The following is a 13,856-nucleotide window of genomic DNA, read 5'->3' on the forward strand; positions in this document are numbered from 1 at the left end:
TGAGAGAGACTGAGGACAGACAGGCCACGCTGAGAGAGACTGAGGACAGACAGACTGGGGACAGACAGGCCACGCTGAGAGAGACTGGGGACAGACAGGCCACGCTGAGAGAGACTGGGGACAGACAGGCCACGCTGAGAGAGACTGGGGACAGACAGGCCATGCTGAGAGAGACTGAGGACAGACAGGCCACGCTGAGAGAGACTGAGGACAGACAGACTGGGGACAGACAGGCCACGCTGAGAGAGACTGGGGACAGACAGGCCACGCTGAGAGAGACTGGGGACAGACAGGCCACGCTGAGAGAGACTGGGGACAGACAGGCCATGTTGAGAGAGACTGGGGACAGACAGGCCACGCTGAGAGAGACTGAGGACAGACAGGCCACGTTGAGAAAGACTGAGGACAGACAGGCCACGCTGAGAGAGACTGGGGACAGACAGACCACGCTGAGAGAGACTGAGGACAGACAACCCACGCTGAGAGAGACTGAGGACAGAGAGGCCACGCTGAGAGAGACTGAGGACAGACAGACTGGGGACAGACAGGCCACGCTGAGAGAGACTGGGGACAGACAGGCCACGCTGAGAGAGACTGGGGACAGACAGGCCACACTGAGAGAGACTGAGGACAGACAACCCACGCTGAGAGAGACTGAGGACAGAGAGGCCACACTGAGAGAGACTGAGGACAGACAACCCACGCTGAGAGAGACTGAGGACAGAGAGGCCACGCTGAGAGAGACTGAGGACAGACAGACTGGGGACAGACAGGCCACGCTGAGAGAGACTGGGGACAGACAGGCCACACTGAGAGAGACTGAGGACAGACAACCCACGCTGAGAGAGACTGAGGACAGAGAGGCCACGCTGAGAGAGACTGAGGACAGACAGACTGGGGACAGACAGGCCACGCTGAGAGAGACTGGGGACAGACAGGCCACACTGAGAGAGACTGGGGACAGACAGGCCACGCTGAGAGAGACTGGGGACAGACAGGCCACGCTGAGAGAGACTGGGGACAGACAGGCCACGCTGAGAGAGACTGGGGACAGACAGGCCACGCTGAGAGAGACTGGGGACAGACAGGCCACGCTGAGAGAGACTGGGGACAGACAGGCCACGCTGAGAGAGACTGGGGACAGACAGGCCACGCTGAGAGAGACTGGGGACAGACAGGCCACGCTGAGAGAGACTGAGGACAGAGAGGCCACGCTGAGAGAGACTGAGGACAGACAGGCCACACTGAGAGAGACTGAGGACAGACAGGTCACACTGAGAGAGACTGAGGACAGACAGACTGGGGACAGACAGGCCACGCTGAGAGAGACTGGGGACAGACAGGCCACGCTGAGATATTCTGAGAACAGACAGGCCACGCTGAGAGAGACTGAGGACAGACAGGCCACACTGAGAGAGACTGAGGACAGACAGGCCACGCTGAGAGAGACTGGGGACAGACAGGCCACGCTGAGAGAGACTGAGGACAGACAGGCCACGCTGAGAGAGACTGGGGACAGAGAGGCCACGCTGAGAGAGACTGGGGACAGACAGGCCACGCTGAGAGAGACTGAGGACAGAGAGGCCACGCTGAGAGAGACTGGGGACAGAGAGGCCACGCTGAGAGAGACTGGGGACAGACAGGCCACGCTGAGAGAGACTGAGGACAGACAGGCCACGCTGAGAGAGACTGAGGACAGACAGGCCACGCTGAGAGAGACTGGGGACAGACAGGCCATGTTGAGAGAGACTGGGGACAGACAGGCCACACTGAGAGAGACTGAGGACAGAGAGGCCACGCTGAGAGAGACTGGGGACAGACAGGCCACACTGAGAGAGACTGAGGACAGACAGGCCACACTGAGAGAGACTGAGGACAGACAGACTGGGGACAGACAGGCCATAATGAGAGAGACTGGGGACAGACAGGCCATGATGAGAGAGACTGGGGACAGACAGGCCACACTGAGAGAGACTGAGGACAGACAGGCCACACTGAGAGAGACTGAGGACAGACAGGCCACGCTGAGAGAGACTGAGGACAGACAGGCCACGCTGAGAGAGACTGAGGACAGACAGGCCACACTGAGAGAGACTGGGGACAGACAGGCCATGCTGAGAGAGACTGAGGACAGACAGGCCACACTGAGAGAGACTGGGAACAAACAGGCCATGATGAGAGAGACTGAGGACAGACAGGCCACGCTGAGAGAGACTGAGGACAGACAGGCCACGCTGAGAGAGATTGAGGACAGACAGGCCATGATGAGAGAGACTGGGGACAGACAGGCCACGCTGAGAGAGACTGAGGACAGACAGGCCACGCTGAGAGAGATTGAGGACAGACAGGCCATGATGAGAGAGACTGGGGACAGACAGGCCACGCTGAGAGAGACTGAGGACAGACAGGCCACACTGAGAGAGACTGAGGACAGACAGGCCATGCTGAGAGAGACTGAGGACAGACAGGCCACGCTGAGAGAGATTGAGGACAGACAGGCCATGATGAGAGAGACTGGGGACAGACAGGCCACGCTGAGAGAGACTGGGGACAGACAGGCCACGCTGAGAGAGACTGAGGACAGACAGGCCACGCTGAGAGAGACTGGGGACAGACAGGCCATGTTGAGAGAGACTGGGGACAGACAGGCCACTCTGAGAGAGACTGAGGACAGAGAGGCCACGCTGAGAGAGACTGGGGACAGACAGGCCACACTGAGAGAGACTGAGGACAGACAGGCCACACTGAGAGAGACTGAGGACAGACAGACTGGGGACAGACAGGCCATAATGAGAGAGACTGGGGACAGACAGGCCATGATGAGAGAGACTGGGGACAGACAGGCCACACTGAGAGAGACTGAGGACAGACAGGCCACACTGAGAGAGACTGGGGACAGACAGGCCACGCTGAGAGAGACTGAGGACAGACAGGCCACGCTGAGAGAGACTGAGGACAGACAGGCCACACTGAGAGAGACTGGGGACAGACAGGCCATGCTGAGAGAGACTGAGGACAGACAGGCCACACTGAGAGAGACTGGGAACAAACAGGCCATGATGAGAGAGACTGAGGACAGACAGACTGGGGACAGACAGGCCACGCTGAGAGAGACTGAGGACAGACAGGCCACGCTGAGAGAGATTGAGGACAGACAGGCCATGATGAGAGAGACTGGGGACAGACACGCCACGCTGAGAGAGACTGAGGACAGACAGGCCACACTGAGAGAGACTGAGGACAGACAGGCCATGCTGAGAGAGACTGAGGACAGACAGGCCACGCTGAGAGAGATTGAGGACAGACAGGCCATGATGAGAGAGACTGGGGACAGACAGGCCACGCTGAGAGAGACTGAGGACAGACAGGCCACACTGAGAGAGACTGAGGACAGACAGGACATGCTGAGAGAGACTGGGAACAAACAGGCCATGATGAGAGAGACTGAGGACAGACAGACTGGGGACAGACAGGCCAAGCTGAGAGAGACTGGGGACAGACAGGCCATGATGAGAGAGACTGGGGACAGACAGGCCATGATGAGAGAGACTGAGGACAGACAGGCCAAGCTGAGATATTCTGAGAACAGACAGGCCACACTGAGAGAGACTGAGGACAGACAGGCCATGCTGAGAGAGACTGAGGACAGACAGGCCACGCTGAGAGAGATTGAGGACAGACAGGCCATGATGAGAGAGACTGGGGACAGACAGGCCATGATGAGAGAGACTGGGGACAGACAGGCCACGCTGAGAGAGACTGGGGACAGACAGGCCACACTGAGAGAGACTGAGGACAGACAGGCCATGCTGAGAGAGACTGAGGACAGACAGGCCACGCTGAGAGAGATTGAGGACAGACAGGCCATGATGAGAGAGACTGGGGACAGACAGGCCACGCTGAGAGAGACTGGGGACAGACAGGCCACGCTGAGAGAGACTGAGGACAGACAGGCCACGCTGAGAGAGACTGGGGACAGACAGGCCATGTTGAGAGAGACTGGGGACAGACAGGCCACACTGAGAGAGACTGAGGACAGAGAGGCCACGCTGAGAGAGACTGGGGACAGACAGGCCACACTGAGAGAGACTGAGGACAGACAGGCCACACTGAGAGAGACTGAGGACAGACAGACTGGGGACAGACAGGCCATAATGAGAGAGACTGGGGACAGACAGGCCATGATGAGAGAGACTGGGGACAGACAGGCCACACTGAGAGAGACTGAGGACAGACAGGCCACACTGAGAGAGACTGGGGACAGACAGGCCACGCTGAGAGAGACTGAGGACAGACAGGCCACGCTGAGAGAGACTGAGGACAGACAGGCCACACTGAGAGAGACTGGGGACAGACAGGCCATGCTGAGAGAGACTGAGGACAGACAGGCCACACTGAGAGAGACTGGGAACAAACAGGCCATGATGAGAGAGACTGAGGACAGACAGACTGGGGACAGACAGGCCACGCTGAGAGAAACTGAGGACAGACAGGCCACGCTGAGAGAGATTGAGGACAGACAGGCCATGATGAGAGAGACTGGGGACAGACAGGCCACGCTGAGAGAGACTGAGGACAGACAGGCCACACTGAGAGAGACTGAGGACAGACAGGCCATGCTGAGAGAGACTGAGGACAGACAGGCCACGCTGAGAGAGATTGAGGACAGACAGGCCATGATGAGAGAGACTGGGGACAGACAGGCCACGCTGAGAGAGACTGGGGACAGACAGGCCACGCTGAGAGAGACTGAGGACAGACAGGCCACGCTGAGAGAGACTGGGGACAGACAGGCCATGTTGAGAGAGACTGGGGACAGACAGGCCACACTGAGAGAGACTGAGGACAGAGAGGCCACGCTGAGAGAGACTGGGGACAGACAGGCCACACTGAGAGAGACTGAGGACAGACAGGCCACACTGAGAGAGACTGAGGACAGACAGACTGGGGACAGACAGGCCATAATGAGAGAGACTGGGGACAGACAGGCCATGATGAGAGAGACTGGGGACAGACAGGCCACACTGAGAGAGACTGAGGACAGACAGGCCACACTGAGAGAGACTGGGGACAGACAGGCCACGCTGAGAGAGACTGAGGACAGACAGGCCACGCTGAGAGAGACTGAGGACAGACAGGCCACACTGAGAGAGACTGGGGACAGACAGGCCATGCTGAGAGAGACTGAGGACAGACAGGCCACACTGAGAGAGACTGGGAACAAACAGGCCATGATGAGAGAGACTGAGGACAGACAGACTGGGGACAGACAGGCCACGCTGAGAGAGACTGAGGACAGACAGGCCACGCTGAGAGAGATTGAGGACAGACAGGCCATGATGAGAGAGACTGGGGACAGACACGCCACGCTGAGAGAGACTGAGGACAGACAGGCCACACTGAGAGAGACTGAGGACAGACAGGCCATGCTGAGAGAGACTGAGGACAGACAGGCCACGCTGAGAGAGATTGAGGACAGACAGGCCATGATGAGAGAGACTGGGGACAGACAGGCCACGCTGAGAGAGACTGAGGACAGACAGGCCACACTGAGAGAGACTGAGGACAGACAGGACATGCTGAGAGAGACTGGGAACAAACAGGCCATGATGAGAGAGACTGAGGACAGACAGACTGGGGACAGACAGGCCAAGCTGAGAGAGACTGGGGACAGACAGGCCATGATGAGAGAGACTGGGGACAGACAGGCCATGATGAGAGAGACTGAGGACAGACAGGCCAAGCTGAGATATTCTGAGAACAGACAGGCCACACTGAGAGAGACTGAGGACAGACAGGCCATGCTGAGAGAGACTGAGGACAGACAGGCCACGCTGAGAGAGATTGAGGACAGACAGGCCATGATGAGAGAGACTGGGGACAGACAGGCCATGATGAGAGAGACTGGGGACAGACAGGCCACGCTGAGAGAGACTGGGGACAGACAGGCCACACTGAGAGAGACTGAGGACAGACAGGCCATGCTGAGAGAGACTGAGGACAGACAGGCCACGCTGAGAGAGATTGAGGACAGACAGGCCATGATGAGAGAGACTGGGGACAGACAGGCCACGCTGAGAGAGACTGGGGACAGACAGGCCACGCTGAGAGAGACTGAGGACAGACAGGCCACGCTGAGAGAGACTGGGGACAGACAGGCCATGTTGAGAGAGACTGGGGACAGACAGGCCACACTGAGAGAGACTGAGGACAGAGAGGCCACGCTGAGAGAGACTGGGGACAGACAGGCCACACTGAGAGAGACTGAGGACAGACAGGCCACACTGAGAGAGACTGAGGACAGACAGACTGGGGACAGACAGGCCATAATGAGAGAGACTGGGGACAGACAGGCCATGATGAGAGAGACTGGGGACAGACAGGCCACACTGAGAGAGACTGAGGACAGACAGGCCACACTGAGAGAGACTGGGGACAGACAGGCCACGCTGAGAGAGACTGAGGACAGACAGGCCACGCTGAGAGAGACTGAGGACAGACAGGCCACACTGAGAGAGACTGGGGACAGACAGGCCATGCTGAGAGAGACTGAGGACAGACAGGCCACACTGAGAGAGACTGGGAACAAACAGGCCATGATGAGAGAGACTGAGGACAGACAGACTGGGGACAGACAGGCCACGCTGAGAGAAACTGAGGACAGACAGGCCACGCTGAGAGAGATTGAGGACAGACAGGCCATGATGAGAGAGACTGGGGACAGACAGGCCACGCTGAGAGAGACTGAGGACAGACAGGCCACACTGAGAGAGACTGAGGACAGACAGGCCATGCTGAGAGAGACTGAGGACAGACAGGCCACGCTGAGAGAGATTGAGGACAGACAGGCCATGATGAGAGAGACTGGGGACAGACAGGCCACGCTGAGAGAGACTGAGGACAGACAGGCCACACTGAGAGAGACTGAGGACAGACAGGACATGCTGAGAGAGACTGGGAACAAACAGGCCACGCTGAGAGAGACTGAGGACAGACAGGCCACGCTGAGAGAGATTGAGGACAGACAGGCCATGATGAGAGAGACTGGGGACAGACACGCCACGCTGAGAGAGACTGAGGACAGACAGGCCACACTGAGAGAGACTGAGGACAGACAGGCCATGCTGAGAGAGACTGAGGACAGACAGGCCACGCTGAGAGAGATTGAGGACAGACAGGCCATGATGAGAGAGACTGGGGACAGACAGGCCACGCTGAGAGAGACTGAGGACAGACAGGCCACACTGAGAGAGACTGAGGACAGACAGGACATGCTGAGAGAGACTGGGAACAAACAGGCCATGATGAGAGAGACTGAGGACAGACAGACTGGGGACAGACAGGCCAAGCTGAGAGAGACTGGGGACAGACAGGCCATGATGAGAGAGACTGGGGACAGACAGGCCATGATGAGAGAGACTGAGGACAGACAGGCCAAGCTGAGATATTCTGAGAACAGACAGGCCACACTGAGAGAGACTGAGGACAGACAGGCCATGCTGAGAGAGACTGAGGACAGACAGGCCACGCTGAGAGAGATTGAGGACAGACAGGCCATGATGAGAGAGACTGGGGACAGACAGGCCATGATGAGAGAGACTGGGGACAGACAGGCCACGCTGAGAGAGACTGGGGACAGACAGGCCACACTGAGAGAGACTGAGGACAGACAGGCCATGCTGAGAGAGACTGAGGACAGACAGGCCACGCTGAGAGAGATTGAGGACAGACAGGCCATGATGAGAGAGACTGGGGACAGACAGGCCACGCTGAGAGAGACTGGGGACAGACAGGCCACGCTGAGAGAGACTGAGGACAGACAGGCCACGCTGAGAGAGACTGGGGACAGACAGGCCATGTTGAGAGAGACTGGGGACAGACAGGCCACACTGAGAGAGACTGAGGACAGAGAGGCCACGCTGAGAGAGACTGGGGACAGACAGGCCACACTGAGAGAGACTGAGGACAGACAGGCCACACTGAGAGAGACTGAGGACAGACAGACTGGGGACAGACAGGCCATAATGAGAGAGACTGGGGACAGACAGGCCATGATGAGAGAGACTGGGGACAGACAGGCCACACTGAGAGAGACTGAGGACAGACAGGCCACACTGAGAGAGACTGGGGACAGACAGGCCACGCTGAGAGAGACTGAGGACAGACAGGCCACGCTGAGAGAGACTGAGGACAGACAGGCCACACTGAGAGAGACTGGGGACAGACAGGCCATGCTGAGAGAGACTGAGGACAGACAGGCCACACTGAGAGAGACTGGGAACAAACAGGCCATGATGAGAGAGACTGAGGACAGACAGACTGGGGACAGACAGGCCACGCTGAGAGAAACTGAGGACAGACAGGCCACGCTGAGAGAGATTGAGGACAGACAGGCCATGATGAGAGAGACTGGGGACAGACAGGCCACGCTGAGAGAGACTGAGGACAGACAGGCCACACTGAGAGAGACTGAGGACAGACAGGCCATGCTGAGAGAGACTGAGGACAGACAGGCCACGCTGAGAGAGATTGAGGACAGACAGGCCATGATGAGAGAGACTGGGGACAGACAGGCCACGCTGAGAGAGACTGAGGACAGACAGGCCACACTGAGAGAGACTGAGGACAGACAGGACATGCTGAGAGAGACTGGGAACAAACAGGCCATGATGAGAGAGACTGAGGACAGACAGACTGGGGACAGACAGGCCAAGCTGAGAGAGACTGGGGACAGACAGGCCATGATGAGAGAGACTGAGGACAGACAGGCCAAGCTGAGATATTCTGAGAACAGACAGGCCACGCTGAGAGAGACTGAGGACAGACAGGCCACACTGAGAGAGACTGAGGACAGACAGGCCACGCTGAGAGAGACTGGGGACAGACAGGCCACGCTGAGAGAGACTGAGGACAGACAGGCCACGCTGAGAGAGACTGGGGACAGAGAGGCCACGCTGAGAGAGACTGGGGACAGACAGGCCACGCTGAGAGAGACTGAGGACAGAGAGGCCACGCTGAGAGAGACTGAGGACAGAGAGGCCACGCTGAGAGAGACTGAGGACAGACAGGCCACGCTGAGAGAGACTGAGGACAGACAGGCCACGCTGAGAGAGACTGAGGACAGACAGGCCACGCTGAGAGAGACTGGGGACAGACAGGCCACGCTGAGAGAGACTGAGGACAGACAGGCCACGCTGAGAGAGACTGAGGACAGACAGACCACGCTGAGAGAGACTGGGGACAGAGAGGCCACACTGAGAGAGACTGAGGACAGACAGACTGGGGACAGACAGGCCACGCTGAGAGAGACTGGGGACAGACAGGCCACACTGAGAGAGACTGAGGACAGAGAGGCCACGCTGAGAGAGACTGAGGACAGACAGGCCATGCTGAGAGAGACTGAGGACAGACAGGCCACGCTGAGAGAGACTGAGGACAGACAGGCCACGCTGAGAGAGATTGAGGACAGACAACCCACGCTGAGAGAGACTGGGGACAGACAGACTGGGGACAGACAGGCCACGCTGAGAGAGACTGGGGACAGACATACCACGCTGAGAGAGATTGAGGACAGACAGGCCACGCTGAGAGAGACTGAGGACAGACAGACTGGGGACAGACAGGCCACGCTGAGAGAGACTGGGGACAGACAGGCCACACTGAGAGAGACTGAGGACAGAGAGGCCACGCTGAGAGAGACTGAGGACAGACAGGCCACACTGAGAGAGACTGAGGACAGACAGACCATGCTGAGAGAGACTGGGGACAGAGAGGCCACGCTGAGAGAGACTGAGGACAGACAGGCCACGCTGAGAGAGACTGGGGACAGACAGGCCACGCTGAGAGAGACTGAGGACAGACAGGCCACGCTGAGAGAGATTGAGGACAGACAGGCCACGCTGAGAGAGACTGGGGACAGACAGGCCACGCTGAGAGAGACTGAGGACAGACAGGCCACGCTGAGAGAGACTGAGGACAGACAGACCACGCTGAGAGAGACTGGGGACAGAGAGGCCACGCTGAGAGAGACTGAGGACAGAGAGACTGGGGACAGACAGGCCACGCTGAGAGAGACTGGGGACAGACAGGCCACACTGAGAGAGACTGAGGACAGACAGACTGGGGACAGACAGGCCACGCTGAGAGAGACTGGGGACAGACAGGCCACACTGAGAGAGACTGAGGACAGACAGGCCACACTGAGAGAGACTGAGGACAGACAGGCCACACTGAGAGAGACTGAGGACAGACAGACTGGGGACAGACAGGCCACGCTGAGAGAGACTGGGGACAGACAGGCCACGTTGAGAGAGACTGAGGACAGAGAGGCCACGCTGAGAGAGACTGAGGACAGAGAGGCCACGCTGAGAGAGACTGGGGACAGACAGGCCACGCTGAGAGAGACTGGGGACAGACAGGCCACGCTGAGAGAGACTGAGGACAGACAGACTGGGGACAGACAGGCTACGCTGAGAGAGACTGGGGACAGACAGGCCACGCTGAGAGAGACTGGGGACAGACAGGCCACGCTGAGAGAGACTGAGGACAGACAGGCCACGCTGAGAGAGACTGGGGACAGACAGGCCATGTTGAGAGAGACTGGGGACAGACAGGCCACACTGAGAGAGACTGAGGACAGACAACCCACGCTGAGAGAGACTGAGGACAGAGAGGCCACGCTGAGAGAGACTGAGGACAGACAGGCCACACTGAGAGAGACTGAGGACAGACAGGCCACGCTGAGAGAGACTGGGGACAGACAGGCCATGATGAGAGAGACTGGGGACAGACAGGCCACGCTGAGAGAGACTGGGGACAGACAGGCCATGATGAGAGAGACTGGGGACAGACAGGCCACACTGAGAGAGACTGAGGACAGACAGGCCACGCTGAGAGAGACTGAGGACAGACAGGCCACACTGAGAGAGACTGAGGACAGACAGGACATGCTGAGAGAGACTGGGAACAAACAGGCCATGATGAGAGAGACTGAGGACAGACAGACTGGGGACAGACAGGCCATGCTGAGAGAGACTGGGGACAGACAGGCCACGCTGAGAGAGACTGAGGACAGACAGGCCACGCTGAGAGAGATTGAGGACAGACAGGCCACGCTGAGAGAGACTGAGGACAGACAGACCACGCTGAGAGAGACTGAGGACAGACAGGCCATGATGAGAGAGATTGAGGACAGACAGACCACGCTGAGAGAGATTGAGGACAGACAGACTGGGGACAGACAGGCCACGCTGAGAGAGACTGAGGACAGACAGACCACGCTGAGAGAGATTGAGGACAGACAGGCCACGCTGAGAGAGACTGAGGACAGACAGACTGGGGACAGACAGGCCACGCTGAGAGAGACTGAGGACAGACAGGCCACGCTGAGAGAGATTGAGGACAGACAGGCCACGCTGAGAGAGACTGAGGACAGACAGACCACGCTGAGAGAGATTGAGGACAGACAGGCCACGCTGAGAGAGACTGAGAACAGAGAGGCCACGCTGAGAGAGACTGAGGACAGACAGACTGGGGACAGACAGGCCACGCTTAGAGAGACTGAGAACAGAGAGGCCACGCTGAGAGAGACTGAGGACAGACAGGCCACACTGAGAGAGACTGAGGACAGACAGACCACGCTGAGAGAGACTGGGGACAGAGAGGCCACACTGAGAGAGACTGAGGACAGACAGATTTGGGACAGACAGGCCACGCTGAGAGAGACTGAGGACAGACAGGCCACGCTGAGAGAGACTGAGGACAGACAGGCCACGCTGAGTGAGACTGAGGACAGACAGGCCACGCTGAGAGAGACTGAGGACAGACAGACTGGGGACAGACAGGCCACGCTGAGAGAGACTGGGGACAGACAGGCCACACTGAGAGAGACTGGGGACAGACAGGCCACACTGAGAGAGACTGGGGACAGACAGGCCACACTGAGAGAGACTGGGGACAGACAGGCCACACTGAGAGAGACTGGGGACAGACAGGCCACACTGAGACAGACTGGGGACAGACAGACCACGCTGAGAGAGACTGAGGACAGACAGACCACGCTGTGAGAGAGTGAGGACAGACAGACCACGCTGAGAGAGACTGAGGACAGACAGACTTGATGATTTAGAAAGATTTTTGTCCTTGAATGCAGTGCCAGAAAATTTCTCAAACAATCAGTGAGGAAGTGTGGTACTGCGTTGTAAGGTTTGATAGTTAGAGGATGATACTGGTGAATGGGGCTGTATTTCCATCAAAGACAGGAGATGAGGAGGGGAACAAGGAGATTGATGTTTTTTGAATCAATGGGGATTGTCTTTAAATAAATAAAAAACACACCACACACACATTCAGAATTCTAACCCAAGCAATATTTATTTTGTTCCCCTCTCCTCACAGGTAAATACGCCATGCGTGACCTTGTCCACCGGTTACCGGGCAGCAGCAATAGCAGTACTGGGGGCAGCGGTGGGACTAACTGCGGTTCCGCGGGTCCACTAGCACCCATTAAGACCATGTCAGACGATACGGTAACGGCTATCTGCTGCGCTCTGCATGAGGTCATCACTAAGAACATGGAGAACGCCAAAGCACTGAGAGACGCCGGCGGTATAGCGAAGGTCATCGGCATCGCTCGCAGCAAAGGAGACAAGTAAGGAAACTACACACACACGCATTGCAGGATGATCCGAGGATGACTGTGGTTGGGGGGCCTAACTCCTCAAGCTTTTTCCCCAGTGACTAGAAACAGGAAGTTAGTTACATGGTGAAAACAGTATTTCATGACTGTGAATCTATGAGCTCAGTGGAGCGTACTGACAGAGCCTAGCACTGACTCTCCCAGAATAGAACCCCTGTCGCTATGGGAGACCGAGCAGGGTTTTCTAAACAGCCTTGGCAACCAGAAGGTCACTGTTTCTATGACACCAAACCATGGTCAGGAAGATCATTGCGTAGGGTTTGTATGTTGATGCATAACTATGGAGTGCCCACCCCAACTCATGCCCACCCCAACTCATGCCCACCCCAACTCATGCCCACCCCAACTCATGCCCACCCCAACTCATGCCCACCCCAACTCATGCCCACCCCAACTCATGCCCACACCAACTCATGCCCACCCCAACTCATGCCCACCCCAACTCATGCCCACCCCAACTCATGCCCACCCCAACTCATGCCCACCCCAACTCATGCCCACCCCAACTCATGCCCACCCCAACTCATGCCCACCCCAACTCACGCCCACCCCAACTCACGCCCACCCCAACTCATGCCCACCCCAACTCATGCCCACCCCAACTCACGCCCACACCAACTCATGCCCACACCAACTCACGCCCACCCCAACTCATGCCCACCCCAACTCACGCCCACCCCAACTCATGCCCACCCCAACTCACGCCCACCCCAACTCATGCCCACCCCAACTCATGCCCACCCCAACTCATGCCCACCCCAACTCATGCCCACCCCAACTCATGCCCACCCCAACTCACGCCCACCCCAACTCACGCCCACCCCAACTCATGCCCACCCCAACTCATGCCCACCCCAACTCATGCCCACCCCAACTCATGCCCACCCCAACTCATGCCCACCCCAACTCATGCCCACCCCAACTCATGCCCACCCCAACTCATGCCCACCCCAACTCATGCCCACCCCAACTCACGCCCACCCCAACTCATGCCCACCCCAACTCATGCCCACCCCAACTCATGCCCACCCCAACTCATGCCCACCCCAACTCATGCCCACCCCAACTCACGCCCACCCCAACTCACGCCCACCCCAACTCATGCCCACCCCAACTCATGCCCACCCCAACTCATGCCCACCCCAACTCATGCCCACCC

General features: G+C 57.8%; 1 protein-coding gene across 1 annotated transcript in view; it reads left to right on the top strand.

Moving 5' to 3' along the window:
* LOC135517153 (catenin delta-2-like) overlaps positions 1-13,856 on the top strand; it is a 586,832-nt gene that overhangs the window by 532,746 nt on the left and 40,230 nt on the right. Inside the window, exon 21 of the mRNA XM_064941201.1 lies at positions 12,397-12,649. Coding sequence (XP_064797273.1) covers positions 12,397-12,649 — 253 coding nt within the window. The remainder of the gene's footprint in view (positions 1-12,396; positions 12,650-13,856) is intronic.

This window comes from Oncorhynchus masou, chromosome 28 (genome assembly GCF_036934945.1).
Source record: "Oncorhynchus masou masou isolate Uvic2021 chromosome 28, UVic_Omas_1.1, whole genome shotgun sequence".
Taxonomy (NCBI): Eukaryota; Metazoa; Chordata; class Actinopteri; order Salmoniformes; family Salmonidae; genus Oncorhynchus; species Oncorhynchus masou.